Source organism: Eulemur rufifrons, chromosome 24 (genome assembly GCF_041146395.1).
Source record: "Eulemur rufifrons isolate Redbay chromosome 24, OSU_ERuf_1, whole genome shotgun sequence".
NCBI lineage: Eukaryota > Metazoa > Chordata > Mammalia > Primates > Lemuridae > Eulemur > Eulemur rufifrons.
Window position 1 is genome coordinate 27,562,805 of NC_091006.1, and position 18,736 is coordinate 27,581,540.

At 36.2% G+C, this 18,736-nt stretch overlaps 1 protein-coding gene across 18 annotated transcripts in view; it reads right to left on the reverse strand.

Annotated features, from left to right (window-relative positions):
* Positions 1-18,736, reverse strand: part of ADGRL3 (adhesion G protein-coupled receptor L3) — a 442,010-nt gene that overhangs the window by 128,116 nt on the left and 295,158 nt on the right. For 14 of the 18 annotated variants that reach the window (XM_069458529.1, XM_069458528.1, XM_069458530.1 and 11 more), the window contains 2 exons: positions 10,685-10,870; positions 7,673-7,711 (listed from right to left, as the gene is read on the reverse strand). In XM_069458529.1, coding sequence (XP_069314630.1) covers positions 7,673-7,711; positions 10,685-10,870 — 225 coding nt within the window. The remainder of the gene's footprint in view (positions 1-7,672; positions 7,712-10,684; positions 10,871-18,736) is intronic. The other 4 variants (XM_069458531.1, XM_069458535.1, XM_069458534.1 and 1 more) reach the window with 1 other exon arrangement.

The window sequence follows — 18,736 nt, forward strand, 5'->3', positions numbered from 1 at the left end:
GGCTTTGAAATTTTTAAAATTAATCAAAAGTTGACAATGCTTTGCTTCTTGGAAAGCTGTGTCAGCATTTCTGAGCAGATTCAGCAGCACTTAACATCATTTCCTCCTCTTTGCAGTAAGAACTTCAGTTGAGTCCAGAATACCATACTGTCCTGGTCCTCCTCCTTCCTTAAGACTACTCTTTACTCTGTGTTTCTGGTTTCTTTTCCTCTCCTTGACCTCTCTCTATTACAGTGTCCTGGGGCTCAGTCCTAGATTCTTTTCTATTGTCTCTCTACTCTCATTCCTGTGATGAATTCATCTGGTACATTGGCTTTAAGTGCTCCAAGCTTAACACTACCAAACTGATTATTTCTAGGCTAACCTCTCAACTAAAGTCCTTGCTTGTATATTCAACTACCTATTCAACATACATATGGCATATATAATAAGAATCTCAAATTTAACATGCCCCATAATGAAGTTCTTTTCTTGCTCCTCCAAAATTGGTCACAGACAGACCATCTCAATAAATGGTGATTATTCTTCTCAGGCAAGAAATCAATCATTTCAGCTCCTTTCTTCCTCTGTCACCTCACATGCAATCTCTTAGCAAATCTTTGGTTTCGCTTTATTAAAAAATCCTGAATCTGAATAATTATTATAGTATCCAGCGCTAATATAATAATCCAAGTGACCGTGACTGTCACCCTGCTGCAGATCTTACCTTTCCTGCTATAAGCTATTCTCCACTTTTATAACACATCAGATAATGTCATCTTCTGCTCAGAAACCTGCCATGGTTTACTGGGTCTCTCTGAATAAAAGCTGAAGTCCTTACAATGGTCTTTCATATTCTGGGCCCTTGCTGCACCACAGATTCATACCCTGTGATCCTTTTCTTTTTCATTCTCTTCCAGCTGCACTGGCCTCCTGGACCGCTCCCTCAATTTTTATTGTGTGGTCTTTAAGAAAGTCATTTAACTCTCCCTGGGCCTTGTTTTCTCATCTGTGAGTTAAGAATTGCAATAATTATATCATAGGGTGCTTATGGTAGGGTGAGGGGAAATTTCCCCTTTCCCCTGAAAGTGCCCCGAGAGATCAACTCACAAATTAAGGCAGATTAATAAAAGAAAGGTTTATTTACCATGTGCATGGGGAGAATCACAGAGTGATTACTCAAGACCCTAATGAAATTCAGATATTTTTATACCTGTCCTTTTGGAGGGGTAGGGGAAATGATGAGTACGTGTAATTCTCTTGAGGGGTGAAAAATGGTGTTAGGGAGGACAGATGGGTTGGGGAAACAGATTGACTTGTAAATTAACCTGAGAGACCAGTATTGTGTTTAAAATGATCTGGGCCAGGACTGGTTGCATTCTTGATCTTCTTTCCTGCAATATATTGAAATAACAGGGAGAGGAAGGAAAGTCAATTGCCCCTTTGATTTTTTGATTGGGTTAGTCCAGTTTATGCAGATAGAGGGAAAGCCCTTTCCAGTGCTTTTTGATCTCTAAGAGCCTTCATTCAAATTACCAAGGACTCATATTTTGGGGTGAAATTTCCTGAGTCCCTTCATCATGAATATTAAATATGAATGTATGCTAATTCCTCTGCATAATGATGGGCACATAATTAATGGCTAATATACATACTTATTCTTACTAAAAAATTGTTGTTATTCTTCATTGTGGTGTTGAAGCAGCACAGGGCACCTGACAGGAGAGCACCAACAGTGCCATCGATGCTAGAGGTGTGACCTTAAGCCAGTCATTTTGTAAGAGAGAGAATGGCCTGAAATGGGTAAAATGTTTTATGAGCTGTCTCTTTACCACCCCTCCCATCTTCTGGGAAATTAAAACCTGCATGCCTGCCTGAGGCCAGTGGTCAGAAGGGCAGGGGAGTGTTCTCTGTTTTTTGTACCACAGAAGACTGCTCAATGGAACTGTCTAGGCATAGGTCACATGATTATCTTTGCTGGAGATGGGGTCAATCAGCACCATCAACTATAGTTAAATAACAGTACTCTGAAGTTGAACCCCCCTCCTTTAAAATCTCTGTATTTCTGCTTATCATTAGGATGATGGCACTTTAAGATGAGATTCTCCATCCTCCTCATTTGCTGGCAAATTAATAAACCTCCCTTTCCTTCTCCTCAAAACCACTTGTCCTCATTCTTCTGATGTGGTCTCAGGGACAAGTGCCCAGCTTTCCGTAACAATTTCATCTCCTCCAGGTCTCAACTAACTCACCTTCATCTCTAAGGTCCCTTCTGGTAATATTATATAATAGCAGCTATTTAATATGCATGATTAAGACAAACCTTACTTGTCTTCTCTGGCATAAAACTTAAAACACTCCTCTTAAATGAAGGAGCTCAGGCAATTTCACTCCAAAACTTGACTCCTTGCTCTGAAGAATATTTTGAATTGAAGGCCCTTAGAGACGAAGCGTCCTTGGAAGGGGTTTTCTTCCATTTGCATAAAACCAGACAGACCCATCAAAAAGAACAATTGCCTTTCCTTCTCCTCCCTGTTATCTCAATATATTGCAGGAAAGAAGATCAAGAATGCAACCAGACAAAGCACAACTCATTTTAAAGATAATACCTGTGTCTTAGGTTCATTTAATTTGCAAAAAGAATCATTTATAAGTCAGTGTGTTTCTCCCATCCATTCATTCTCTCAAGTATCTGTTCATCCTCTCCAGTAACCATTTATTGCCACTCAACAGAATTAACTATATTCCTCATCTCCCCCTCTGCTCAAAAATGAGTGTATATAAACTTCTAGACCCCACTGGGAAATTGGGTAATCGCTCTGTGATTCTCCCCATGCACATGGTAAATAAATCTCTTTCTCTTATTAATCTGCCTTATTGTGAGTTGATTTTTCAGAAAATCCTCCTGGGCAAAGGGGAAGTTTCCCCACAATATTATGCCTAAAAATGGAAACTATATGTTTTACTATTATACATATCAATTTCTATCTTTTGATAGTCAACAAGGATTATAGTATAATCTATAATTACAGCTAAATAAAGAAAAATAAACTATATTGGACCCAATGTGGGGGTTCTATTGTAGTTAAAACTCTTGGGATGCAAGTATAAGCACTTTTAGGAAGATTCATGTATTTAAAAAACCATACCAATTACCTTTTAATTGTTGATCTACAGATCAGTTATCATAGTGGACAGCTGACAGTTTAAATTTCACTGTGCTTTTATTTGTGTGTGAAATAAATAAAAGGTTGGAAGCAGGAAGATATAAAAGATGGATATAGGTAATTTATAAAATAGACACTGAACTTCTAAATAATTGAAAGTTAAATGGATTTAAAGGGTTAAAATCAACCTTAGAGTAATCATTACTTGTGCCTATGTAAAATCCATTATTTTTAAAGAAACTCATGATGACTAGATAATCATTTTATTTCAAATTTAATGCATAAAGCACTTCAAGTGTATTTCATATCTATTTCATAGAAAGCTGTGAATGTGCTCCGAGCATAGAAACAATAGGGTACATAAAACAAGTCTTTAAAATTCAAACAGACAAAGAATAAGGTATTATTCACTCTGGAATTTCATAGAATAATGATTTACATTAAGACAAACAGAAGCAGTGCTGTGTATTAGTGAGCAAAGCATTTCTGCTCCACCAATATTCTGTTTGTATTTGGTCTTATCAGATGTTTAGTCAATAGCTGAAACATTTATTCACAGTCAGTCAATTATAACACCAGGAAATCAGCCACTGAATAAACTGTGTTATTAATTTTCCATCAGAGATTCATGTTTGAATGACCATGCATTTCATAGGTTTAAATACTAAGGCTAATTATCCCAAAGGCACCATTAAAAAGGATAACATAGATTGCAATCAAAAACAATCCTAATATTGCTCAGCTCAAAAATGATCTTCAGCTTTCAATGCTAAAAAATACTTCAATTTCTCTATCTTTTGCACACACAGAGGGTATATGTATACCTATCCCATATATATCTATATATATACACATATATATCTATACCTATATACTTATACCTATATGTACCTTCCAAATAAATTTCTTTGCCTAAACCTTAGAAAAATAAACCTGAAGTTTCTTATGCAAAGATTATTTTATACAGCAAAATGCAAATTAAAACCTTATATTCCTAATCTCTGCTCACTGTTCAATTGTTTCCTTTTAAAATACTGTCTCACAAAATGTCCTTATTATCCTTATCTAATGGCTTCAAATTCAGAGTGAAATGCATGAGAAAAACAACTATTTTTTCATTTTTCTTTTTCTTAGGTTATTTTTCTTAGGTCTTTTTCATTTTTCTTAGGTTATTAAATATGAAATGTCTGATTTGGAATCAATAGTTTATTATATTTCAGACAAGAAGCAGTAAAATTAAAGTATTTGCCTAAACTAGTGACACCGTCTTGCCATCTTAACGGTAGCTTGTTTATGCCAGCAGCCAAGAAGCCTGGAGAGCAAGTAGTGATGAAATCACAAAAGATGTTTTCCACAGCTTGTTGAGAACTGAATATTTTTCCTTGTAAGAAGTGGTCCAAAGCCCGGAAGAAGTGGTAGTCAGTTGGTGCAAGGTCTGGTGAATATGGCGGATGACAGAGAGTTTCCAAGTCCAGCTTCTGTAGTTTGAGCAGCATTGTTTTCTGCAACACGTTGTCTTGCAAGAGGACTGGCCTGTCTCCACTGGCCAATCTCAGCTGCTTAATTACAAGCATACTCTTCATTTTATCCAATTGCTTGCAATAGACATCCGCTGTAATCAATTGAATAGGTTTCAAGGGGTTGTAGTGGATAATACCAGCACTGGACCACCAAACAGACACCATTAGCTTTTTCTGATGAATATTTGGTTTTGGACTGTGTTTCGTCACTTCATCTTTATCCCACTATTGTGTTGAATGCTTGCAATTGTCAAAAAGAATCCATTTTTCATCACAAGTAACAATATGGTATAGAAATGGTTTGCCTTTAGGTCATGATAGCAAAGAAAGGCAAGCTTCAAGATGATTTCTCTTCTGATGCTCATTTAATTCACGCAATACTCATATATCTAGCTTCTTTACCTTGCCCATTTGTTCCAAATAGTCCAATATTGTTGGGATAGTAACGTCAAACCTTGCTGCTCATTCACGCATAAGCTGAGATGGGTAGTGGAGCTGAAAACTGCCACTACAGCTATCAGCTCATCATTAGTCACCTCAGTTTCAGATTAAAGATTAAAATCTCCAGAATGGCACTTCTCAAACCATCGATGTACTGTGCATTCATTAGCCGCATCCTTCCCAAATACTTTGTTGATATTTTGAGCTGTCTAGGCTGCATTGGTTCCATAATGGAACTCATATTGAAAAATAACACAAATTTTTGACTTAGCCATGGTTTCACAAAAATTGCTCTAAAAAAAAGTTTGAAAGATAATCACAAGCCAAAATGTACATTTGAAAGACTGAGGATGTACTTTCATAATAAAAATAAAATGAGAAGTGTCAAAGTGAAATGTCAGAGATATCAACTGTCAAACTTAGTGCTTAAGGAAATCGGACATTCCATACTTAATAACCTAATAATTGCTGATTCTGCAAAGAAATCCTGAGAGTAAAAGCAAGCAAGCATCTATTAGGTTCAGGACAGGTTACTAAAAAATATGGCATATTGGTATTTGGGAAAACAGCAGAAGTAGTTAGGTTACTCCCCTCTCCCCTGTCCCCTAGTCCTTCTGCCCTGAAGCAGGTCACAAAACTGAGCAAGGGTTTTGTAACATTCCCGTGAAGAAGGTAATAATATCGTCCTTGCAGAGGTGCTCTCCCTATACCAAGAAGTAAGTAGCCAAAGACACTGAGATACCAAGAAAATTTGAACAAACAGCCTTGCTAAGTTCTCTTAAGTTTAGTACCACTATATCACACCCTCTTTGTCCAATCAAACTGCCCCATGATTGTCCACTCTTCATCAAACCTAAGCACACAAACACACAGGTTTCCCTATTTCTTTGGGTTTTGATTTCCAAAGGCTCCCATGTTATATAAAACTTATGTTAAATAAACTTGTATGCTTTTTTCTTGTTAATCTGTCTTTTGTTATAGGGGCCTCATTCACGAACCTAGCAATAGGTGAGGAAAATAAATCTTTCCTTCCCCAAAGAATCAACACCGAGTAGAGAAAGTTTGGCCATCTACAAATTTAACTGACTTATAGAGACCACTTGCAATGTGTTTTCATGTAGCTGAGGAGACATGGAAAACGCCAAATCCAATCAAAATGGTCAGAATACATTCCCAGAATGAGAGTATAACTAAAGAAAGGTGAATCTACTCAACATTAGTTTAATTCATTTGACATGTTAATATACTAACATTTATTAATCAATATTTTCTCCTAGATGGTAAAATCCTAGGGCAGAGACTGTACTATGTTTGTTTTGCTCACTAGTATTTGCTGAGGAAATGAAAGAATTTATGTATGGAGGTTAAAACCGGGACAGCTGAAAGAAAAATAACTTGTCTGCCAGAATTAAGCAAATGGCTATAGCTAGCACACAGAGATATCTCCATTCATTAAAATGTTTACTGTATTGCCCTTTTCATAATTTGACCAGTTTTCCCCTAAGGCCATCTAGTTCCTTTTGCTATGATTTTATGCTAATTTCCTAATTACAAATCCAATGCCTAGTTTTATACTACCCAGAAGGATAGTGGGTGTGAATATTCAGATCACTGGAAAAGTATAAATTAACAAATCAATATTTAGCATTTCCATTAACCTTACTTCTCAGGAGTTTTGGTTAAAAAAAGTCAATGCCCCGATATTATGTTCAACTGTGAATTAATTGATAAGGTTTAGTTTTTGGACTGCCAATCTCATAAACATTAACTTAGTTCTTGAGGTCATCTCTTTATAAATGTAGATGGGCTTCCTCTTTAAGAATACTGTGATATGTATACACATATACACAGAGAACAAAGTTTACAGTCACACAGTTTCATATTTTTTCTCCCTCCCTTCCTTCTTTCCCATCTTTCTTCCTTTACTCCCTTTTTGTACAAATAAATCAGGGAGCAGGCTTCTGAGATTGTTCTGTTTCATATAAAACTCATAGGAATGGTTTATTGCCTAGAAACAACTTAGAACATGTTAGCTGGATAAAAATTATATTTACATTGGGATTAAAATTTTTGCAGTAAGTGAGAGACTTAGGTAGTCACAAATATGCCGTGAGCGAATAAACAGTTCCATTCTGGAAAAGAGAATGACATTCCAAGTCTATTTGTTGTCTTATAAGACATTGATTGATTTTCACTTCTAAATGACTTGCTACTCAAATATTGGCTGACCCGATGTAGAAATAAAATGTTTTCATACACACTTCTATGAAGAAATTAGGCATTTATTACAGCCAACTCACCTCTTTAGTGATGATCAAAATGTTCACACCTGAAGCTGCACCTCCTCCTTAGTCTGTGTTTCTTACGTTTGACAAAGCATTACCACTGCCAAATTTCTTTTTAGCATATACTTTTTCATGTCTTTCCATACCCACCCTTCATGCCCTCCCTGAAATTCCTTTAGTTCAATAGGGTACATTATCATTTTTCTATCAGATGTCCATTCATGCCATTGCAACAGAGACATTCAACAACTTAACACATTTATAAAAACGCAGAAAGTACCTGGACATAGGCTCTGCAAGAGCGCTCTCTTTTCTGAAGCTGAATCCATTAAGACAGCAGATTAAACACAGAATAGAAAAAACAAGTTAGTGACAGAAGAAAACAAGAAAAATAAAAGAACACATCTACACAAAACACCTTATTTTGTCATTTTCTACCTTCTAGAAGAAAATGAAAGCTAAGCAGCAGCAATATGTAAGCAGTGGCTGGAAAAACAGTGGCCAACATCCTTTCAGAACAAGCCAGGTGAAAACTGAATGGGATAAGGTTGTTAATGATGGCGAGAAAACTTCGAAAACATTTAGTAGAAATTAGTCAAAATCAATATACTTCATTCATTTTAAACAATCCAGTTCATACCAGGTTAGTTGTTAATTCATGGGCAAGAAATGAAGACATATGAAGTTAAGGAAATGATGCCAAAAGTTTGGAACCCATTTCTTGAAGATATATTATTTGTGGTTTACAGATAATATGGATGGTTCATGTGCACCACAAATCAGATGCTCCTTCATACATACAACCATTTCTGTTTATCGGGAAAATAGACATGCCCATTCATTATGACTATTTGATTCTAAGGGACCAATACCAAAAGAAAAATAACTTCTGATTAAAAGAATGTGATTAATCTCCTGATTTATCACTGCTTTTATTTCTTGAAGAATTTCTTTTGACAGTTTCAACCAAAAAAACAAATTATACATTTTAGAAACTTTGGTGGGATAAGAAGCCTATTTTTGTTTGTTTGCACACAGAGTCATGTTTTGATGGGCAAAAGGTTAACAGCAACACATATGCACTCCCAAACATTTTTTCCTGGTTATAAAATGAACAATTAATAACAGTTTATTTACCCTGTTTAAATAAATGAGCCAAAATTTTATAAATTAGATTGTGGGTTTTTCTCCTCTTCCCTATTGTGTTCTTTTTTTTTTTTTTCTTCAGTAGCCTTGATTGTTGAAGGAGAAAATTACCCAGTTTTAAGAAGCAGTTACTCTGATGCCTTTTGTGTGCCTAATACTCTCCCAACTCTAATTCATGCATTCTTCAATGAGCATAGAGCAGTTACTTCTCTCAAGAATTAAGTGAGGAATGAGTGCAAGTAAATTGCCAGGGCTGTCATTTGGATCACTGACTCGAATCCTGGTTTGCAGGACTTTAAACCCTCCAGAATTTCAATGTGGAGCGCAATTGATTTGTACTGAGTTGACTTTGCAGATCTGATGGGTTATAACTGCTTCAGGGAAAGTGGGAACCACAGGAAATGAGAGCAAGCCAGCAAGCATGTGAATAACCTTTGCCCCCCATCTCCTTACCCCATCATGCAAATTAACATATGACAAACCACATTATGTAAACAATTGAAAGGAGCCAAATGGGAAACAAAAGAGAGCATTAAAAAGCTTCACAAATGGAAATTTGCCCATTATGTAGTTATTTGATATTCAGAGTAGGCAAGCTGATTAGCTGTAGCCAGTTAGAATGTGACATTAATTGCCAGCTTTACCTGATACTGTCAGACATCAACACCATTTTTAAATAAAGATACAAAGTATTGCTATAACAAGTCATGATATGGATATGTAACATTAATAGAAATTACTACTTTCAGCACATTATGATAAGGATAGCTGGCAGCAAAGTTCATTAATAGCATCCAGTCAGCCTGGGCAGTAACACATTAAAATCACAGCATGCCCAGATTATATAGGCAGCTGTGGATTATAGTCTATCCGGGGATTGGTTGTGATTCTATCAGGGCCATAAGTGACAAAAATAACTCCTTTATGCTCTGCATGAAAAAAAAAAAAAACTTTAATGATTTCTGTCTAATACATAAAACTGTACCTGTTTTCTGAAGATGAAATTACAGAAAAAAACTATATTTGCCAGATAAAGTATCTGGCTTTTTCTATGTTTAACAATCATTATGTTAAAAATTTTCTTTCATTTTAATGAGTCAAATTCTTACCCAGGAAGACACAGAAGAACTAAGCAAATTAAAAGGCCACTCTGCAAAATCATTTTTAAATTCTGAAAGGGAAGGTTCTTTTAGTGAATTCCATAGAGGAACACTAGTCTGTGGCTGTTGAATTCTTGCTTTTATAGGTAGTGAGACTATCATGATATTCAAGGCCCCAAACTGCAGTTTCAATCATTTAATCATTGAGCATCTCTGCTACACTAAGGACACTCAGGGAACACATGTCATTTGATGGTAGCAATGTTAACATTTTTTAACATGGGGTTAAATTAACCGTGTGATACTTTGTTACGTAAAAAAAGATATTCCTTATACAGATGTAAAATATATTTTATATGTTTATATAAATAAATGCTCATTTTATTTATATAAATATAAATAAAAATTCATAAAATATATTTTCCTTGAAATTTAAAAGAAAATGAATTATTTTCATAATTCACAATTCAAATTTACAGAAAAATATTCAAACTTTTGAAATTTTAGTGGTAGTGAGATAAAATCTGAGTCATTTCAAAATCTAAAGGAAGTAAAAATTAAAACTTAATTATTGGCCTCATGAGTTTTTTAAAAGTATTATTAAGTTAAATTATGTCATTTTAAAAACATCTATAATGGATTATTAATAGCCTCTTCTTGCTATTTTTAAAATTTCTACTTATTGATTATATATATTTTTTATCGTCAACTATTTTAATATAAAGATTCGAAAGGAAGAAAAAAAAAAAGAAACAAAATAAATTGCATTTATCCACATTAACCCTGTCAGAATGCAGCATAAAAAATAGAGTTATTACTGTGGAAAACAGAATTGTAAATTTAAAATAAACATGGGGAGATTATCATTTATTGTTTCTTTAGGTTAAGAACCAAACAGTTCAATTACTATAATGAAATAATGACGTGGATTGAATATAACTAATAATTCTCTTTAGAATGACTGAATTCTATAGAAGGAAGAAAATTAAGCAGGGAAGTCTTATAGATTTTACAACTTTAAAGATACATCTAACCGAGTTCCTCACCTTGTTCAAACTGCGGGCAGCACTATCTTTTCCTCCTGGGGTCAGGTTCCGGAGCTGGACGTCCAGGAGGCCAACCAGCTGATCCATGGCCCGCACAGAGTAGGTGATGTCCCCTGCATTCAAATGATTTCTTGTCTGTTCAGCCAGCTCCCTAGCAATGTTGGCAGCAGTCTCTCCAGATTTCAACTAAAATTTTGAAACAGAAATACAAAGGAAAGAGATCTTCCATAAATACTTTTATTGGTCTCTTTTATTAATAACAATTGTTTTTGCATGTAAGTTTTAATCATTGAGGCAAGAAATAGTTATTAAACTCCATCTTCACCTGGAATATGCTCCCCAATTTTTCACGTTCATTCATCTTTTTTCTTCAAAAACTTGAGTTTAAATTCATGCCTTCAGGAAGCTCCTCCTGAGAAAAATCTTCCTTCTAAAATTATTCTCACCTTAATTATCTGTTTGGGTGGCTCAGTCTAAAGTTTGCCATATTATTAATATTTTCTCTGTGAGATTCTAAATTGGAGTTTGATGAGTGTGTGTTGTGAATCCCCAACCACGTTCTGGGTTCTTAGAGGCAGATACAAATTTTCCTTTGTGCCTAGTTTAGCACTTAGTTCACAATGAATACTCACTAGCAGCAAAGCCCTGTGAGGATTCTACCCCTAATAAAATTCCTGCTTTACAAAATGATTTTCATCTGCTTACTAACTATGTGATAAGAAAGTTTGCTCCCAACACATTGGAGAGTAAACTGTTGCTTAGTTTCTAGTATTTTTCTTTTCTGAAACTACGTGTTGATTTTTGAAGTATATGCTACAAGAATATATGAAGTTGTCAACACTCCAAAGATGTTAAAAGAGATAAAGACTAATACCCCATGATCACATGAGCAAATCTGATATTCCTGGGTAATAAGATAGGAATATATGTTAATTTGTAAGAAAGTCATGAGAAATAAGAAAAAGTAAATAGAAGGGTGCAATGTAAAAATAATGGATGTCTCTTCTTTCATCTCTATATATTCCTACTTTTCAGAGATTGTTAATGGGTTGATAAGTATCTATCTAAACTTTAATCAGTCTTATTACTATTTTAAGAAATAGTTTTCTTTTCTTTTTTAAAGGCAGTTGACATAGAACATTAGATCACAAACAGAAAGATCTCTTTGTAAGCGGTCTCCCTAATGGCTTTTCAGAAAGCTATAAGGACACAACTAAAATTCTTAATCCAATAGGTAGGTTATTGCCACCTACTCAGAGGTGCTTAATGTTTGTGGCAGGAATGAATGTTAAAGAAACAAATAAAGTGGAATGACTATATTAGGTAGACGGTGAGGGACCTATGGTCCTCCTGGGGACAAATGTAGGGGCCTGAGCAATTGCCACACCTGGGGGAGGAGGGAACGTCCTACCAATCTGCCAATCAGAACTCAGTGCCCCAATCAAAATTAGTTACCAAACAGAGAAAAAAGAAATAATAGCCCTGTTATTTTCATATTGTAAATCATTTTTTTATTTCTGTGTAGTTATGCAAGCATAGTCTTCAATATTATTATAATGTTAGATTGGGAAATGATAAGGTGGAAAAGAAGGCCTATGTAATTCCCTTACATAAAAATTTAAACTTTTTCTTTATGTATACTAATGAAAAATTTGAGAATGTAGATTATCAATGAATCAAAACGTAACTTTTATCAACATAAAAGATAATGATGAGAAATGCAGTTGCCTATATATGTGTCAATAACAGATAGCGTAGTTTTATAAATCAGTGAGTCAAGTATGAAAATCACTAGTGGATTCTCTTAAAAATAGTAATTATATTTTAGCGTTCAGAAGTGTTTTCTTATGAAGAATAAACTTATTTAATCCTCCAAAGGAACTCAGAAACTCAATGTTCAACAACAAAAAAGTTGTAAGAAAAAAATAAATTGAAGTACAAATAAGTTATAAAAAACCTTTATAATAAAAATCTGAAAAGTATGTTGCTGTAACTAATTGTTCTTTCTAACCATATTTTTCAAAAATTTTTACTTTTTAATTTTTTTAAATTATTTTTAGAGATGGGATCTTGCTTTATTGTCCAGGCTAGAATGCAGTGGCTATTCACAGGTGCAATCATAGCTTATTGCAGCCCCCAACTCCTGACCTCAAGCAATCCTCCTGCCTCAGCCTCCTGAGTAGCTGGGACTATAGGCCCTCTCTTCACCTTAAAAATGAATAAATCAAAGTAACAATTTTTCATTCTTTCAACAATTATTTGAAAACTTTTTATTTCTTGAGGAAATAAAGATGAATCTTACATAGCTCTTGCCCTCATGAAGCCACATTCTACCAGTTGGGATCAGGGTAGGGTACATACAGGCAGATAATATTAATTCAACAATGCAATTATAATAATATAAATGTGTATGAAGTGGGAATATAGTACAGGGGCAATAAATACCTGGAAAAGGAGAGGGAGAGCAAGAAGAGGTAACAACCAAATGAAGCCTTAAAAGATAAAGTTGAGAGTGACCAGGTAAGATGGAGTTCTGGTAGGTGCTGTTGAGGAGAAATGGCTCTCTGAGCCAAGAATATGACATACAAAAAGTGAAGTCCAGAATAACCATGGTTTAGAACACAGAATACTACAAGTACAACAAAGAGGAAAAACACATCTTTTTCTGCTTTAAGGATCCAATATTGATACCTGCATAGCATTAATCATATATGTTTGTGTGTATGTATTAAATACATATATCTAGTTTTTCAAAAATAGGATGAATATATCTATCTCTATTTATCTGTCCATCTATTATTTCAACAATTGTTCATTCAGCCTATATGCTCATTTGTCCTTTGAGCAACATTTGAACTTCTATAGCACTATGGTAACGTCTGGGGTATACAATGGTTTCTTGTAACAAAGAGTTTACATAGTAGCAATGGAAAAAGGCATTAAAAATTTAACTGTATAATTATTTAATTTTAATTTTGTTGAAAGTGATACAGAACCCCAGTGTGGTAGAACAGTTTAAAGACATCTTAACCTGGTGTATGAAGTTAGGAAATAATTTAAGACATGCTTCTCTGAGGAAGGATGTTTGATGTGAGATGGAATGGAAAAAGAAGGAATTAGGCTGGGATACGGGTGGGGGCTTCCAGGCAGAGAGAACAGCGTTTAGGAGGGAGAAGCATTGAATCTTGGGGAGACAATGCAAACACTGTATCCAGAGTTTAGGCAGCCGGAGAGGTGAGCGAGGGACAGATTAAGTAATTGTCCTTTGGAAGTCACGATGAAGATTTTGGAAATTATGTTAAGAACCATGGGAAGGTACTAAACAGTTTAAGTAGGAGGGGTCCAACCAGGTTTGTATTTGAAATCAAACTCAGGAGAATGGGTTAGAGGGTTCAGGAGTGAATGAAAGAAAACCTGTGTGAGTAGAAGGTGCTATAGATCGGTGTAGTGAGAGTGGGGAGAAGTAAACAGGAGAGGGCGTCTGACTTGAGAGGGATTTACAGGCACACCTGACAGGCCTAGTGTCTGACTGGGTGTGCAAGAAGGAGAGGGAGGCACCGAGATCCACCGCTGGGTTTCTTGTCCACACAATTCAACGTGATGGTGGCGCCATTAACTAGGTTCTCCCCATGGCTGCTGTAACCGCAACTGGGTTCAATGGCCACATTATTCCATTGGCCATCACTGACCACATCCCCTCCGTTGGCATTTGAGGTGACCCTCCTTCTGATCACCCTATTTATTTCTCTCACTCCAGTTACTGTGGATTATTAGCATTAAAATATACAATATCTTGAATCTTCCTCAGGTTTCCTGTGCACAGAGGCAGGGTGGAAATAACGTTATTCTACATATCCTAGCTTATAGATCTCATGAAAATGCCTATCTCTAACATTTCTTTTACTACAGTCTACTAAAATTATTTCTCAGAAATAAGCACATACACACTGAGAAATGTTATGAGTTTTGTGAGGATTAGTAATTTAATGCCTATATTGATATGGTGGGATTATATCTAGGACTTGAAAAGAGAAGGGAAAACCCTGCAGCTTTGGTTAAGAATAATAATTATGACAGAGACAGATACTATTTACATCTTAAATTTTGACACAAGTAAAAACAAATCAGCTTTGAGATGTTATTATATCAATCGTTAATCAGAGGCCAAAACAATTGATGAAGTAATTACTCATAATATGTAAGTACATAGCTACATAGGTACCATTTCTTTGAAAGATTTACCTATTTTACTGTAAATCTGAGTCAAGTGGACAGATAAGCAACAACATGCTTTTTTCTTACAATTGGAGGTGGGTTAAATAAGTCTAAAATCTTAGAAACCCCACCAATCTCTGACAAAATTAAGAAGCAATTTGCTTTCATTCCATGCTAGATCTAAACTGAGGAAATTAAGATATAGGAGACAGGATTCAATCCAGTCTTTTAGGGCAAGTAACTGGCTTATTTTATATTGTAAAATAGCAACATCATTTCTAGATCTGCACATTATCCTTCTTTAGAAAATGCAGGAATGACCTCACATTATCTCAAAATCTGTCAGTAGCTTGTGTACAAACAAAAGAAAAGGCACTTCCGTTAGTTAGAAACAGAAAAAGACTATTCTCAGTGACAACTCAGGCAATTCTTTTTCACATAATAGTTGGACCAGGCAATGAAGTAGGCAGCTGACCTCACTTTGCATGTAAATAATAAGGAAGCTATTCAGAACTGTAATGCCACCCAATTTCACATAAAAGAAGACTGGTGAGATTATAAAGTGCAATGAATTCTTTAAAAGTATGCAAAGTAGAAAATATAAACTCCTATTTGAAAAATTGAGTGCAAGCTAGAGAGATCAAGCTGAGGCCAGAGACTGTGATTTTACAGCATTCATTAAGAACGAGGAAAAAAATAGGATATTTTCATGTGTTTCAGGAAGCAAGGCTTTGAGCTAATTGTTGGCTTTCAAAAAAAACTGGAAACTATTTTTAAAACATTAATTTGAAGACATATCTATCTTCCTAACTACCCATTTATCTTTCTATCTACTTTCTTCCATCCATCCATCCACCTACCTATATCCCTCAGGCCTTCTACGCACCCACCTACTGACCTTTCTTTTCCTCTCCCTCTCTCCCTGTTCCTCTCAATCTCTCTCTCTCTCTACCTCATTGTTGGGGTAAAAGTCTCTTTCTATACAACATATGCTCTTCCTTTTCTGTACAAAGTATACTTTTTATTAAATCTCATTATTGTGAAAGTATTTGGGCTAGTTTGTTTGCAACAAATTCCTTCATGATATTCTAATTTTAAAAGCTTACATTTTCTCTAATGAAAAGTAATCTGCTTTCTTTTATTGCACAGAATTCAGTCTTTAACTTCACCATAAATAAGTGGCCCAAATTCATTTGTAAGTACAAACCAACAAGATTCTGTAACTGTTTTCTCCCTCCTGGCCTGATTGCTTGCAAGGGGGGAGGGCTCTTTCCTTTAAAGTCCCCAGGAATTCCCCAGAGGCTCTGTAAAGACAAGCAGGAGGCTGCTGTGGCCTGAATGTTTGTATCCCCCCAAAATTTATCTGTTGAAACCTCATCCCCAGTGTGATGGTATTAACAGGTGGGGCCTTTGGGAGGTCATTGAGTCATGAGGGCAGATCCCTAATGAACGAGATTAGTGCCCTTATAAAAGAGGCCCCTTATAAAAGCTACCCCTCCTCTATGTGAGGATGCAATGACAAGACGCTGCTTTGAACCAGAACGTGGTTCCTTACCAGACACCAAATCTGCCAGCATCTTGAGCTTGAACTTCCCAGCCTCCAGAACTGTAGGAAATAAACTTTTATTGTTTATCAACACTTTGCATGCATATATTGGTTTTTTCAGCTACACTTTCATTGAGGGTAAAAAAATGTTCCTTTGCTTCAAAAGTTTGAAATTCACAGAACTTTATCTGGGTCGGGAGAGGGATGGAATGAATTAGTAGAGATGTCTATATTACCCTTTCAACATGGCAGAAAAAAATCAGAGAAATGGGGAGGTAGGAGGTGCGAGCGGAGGAGAGAAGATGGAAAAAAGGGAAGGAAGGATGGAAAGAGAGGAGGGGAAGGGTGCGAGGAGGGAAGGCAGTAGGGAAAGGGAAGGGGGCTGGCAGAAGGGAGCAGAAAAGCTGAGGGCTATGTTGGGTACCGTCCAGTTGCTAGTTCAGAGCCACTCTCACCCTCCCTCCATCCTGCTTTCTGCCCCAGGCGGTGGACTTCTATGGAAGTCATTAGGAGTGTCCCTCTTTTCTGGCTTCTGACTGGGTTTGGCCAGTGGTGTGGCTGAGCAGGCAAATGGAGGGAGGAGGGTGAATGCCCCTCAATCCCCTTCTGAAAGGTCACCTGGGGCCAGGCTGTGCCCCTTGTCTATAGGTCACCTTTCCTCTCAAGGACACTGTGCTTGCAATTTTTGGTCACTCCTTTGACCTGGTGGCGGGAACAGCTCCTTCCCTGTTACTAGCTCTGGGTTCCTGTTCAAGCCCTCGCAGTTGGCCTTCGCGGCCCCAACACCACTGTAAACAAACTCCCCTCAAATGCTCCATCTGAGTATTTGTGGGACTGTGGCACTGAGGGAGGAGATGAGGAAAGGGATGAATTCTGTGGAAGATGCTTTGGGGTGGAGGGAGAGAAAACATGGACAAACAACTCCGGGAATGCCGCAACTGATTCTCTCTTGGAGGATTACAATCCTAACTTAAGTGTTGAAGTTTTATGGTAAAGAAACCTGTTCAACTATTATTTATATTCAATGAGTAGCATGAATATTTGCAGGTGTAAGGGACACAAGCAGATGAGCAGGTAGACAGACTGAAGAGAGAGGGCCTAGGTGAGTGAGTATAGGGCTATGAAGGCATCATAATCTACCCACAGTTTAACCAGTGCTGGGGCCAGGCATCGTACCTTGATGAAGGTAGACCCACTTAAAACACTGGCTCAGCCACCGACCTTGGGGACAGATCCATAAGCTGATCAGAGTGCTCAAAAACCTCTTGTTATATTTTTTAAGATTTTATAAATTTATTTATCAATCTAAGGTATTGCTATAAGTTCCAAATGCCTAAATTCTTTAATTTTAATATAATTATAATACAATTTTATAGACTCCACAGGATTGAGCAAAAAGGCTCTGGAAGAATAGGATGTATTTATTATAAAACAAAAACATCCCATCCATAAATCAAATGGGCAACAGCAGTCTGGTCTTTGAAAGGAATTATCTCTTTTGTCCTAAGATTAGCATGGCTGAAGAGGAAAGAAAAGAATTAAGCATCATTATCAGTTAAAGTCACCTAGCAATTTCCGCAACACAAGAGTCCAACTATATTTAGGAATTATCACAAAATCATTCAGCTTTCTAGAATTATTATTATTGAATTTATATTAACCCCTGGGCTAAGTATGTACGGACTATTTTTAAAAAGTCGCTAATGTAAGGAGATACGGCTACTCATCTCTTAATCTGATCACATTCAGCAAGAATTATTTGCCCTAGGGTCTGAGCTACACTGTAATAAAATCAAAGGACATAAAAACTGTGGCAGGAACAGTGCTGAAATTGAAGAAGTATCGTTATGAATAGCAACAAGTATGGAGATGCATATGTAAGAGGGTAGCTAGAGTCAATAGAACCACTATTCTTCCATGATTTAGGGTAAATAGATAGTTATGGCTCATCTGCTAAATGATCTACTGGGTAGATATTTATAGATTATTATACAGTATATTATTGAGGATAAGTCTGGTTAAAAACAAATAGAGAAAAGAGCAAATGGCACAGGCAGGCTTTTAGTAAGGCCATCATTTGTAATATTTCTTGGGAAAAATCTCGCTCAGAAATTCCTCAGCATAGCTAATGTGCCATAGAAGGACTCTCCATGTTAGGAGTGCATAAATCCACATAAATTGCTATAATAAGGATTCATCCCATAGCCCTTTTGGCATAAATGCACATCTGGTCTCTGTTTGTAATGAAATCAATTCAAAGAACCACAGTGCATTAATAATAAAAATGCTCA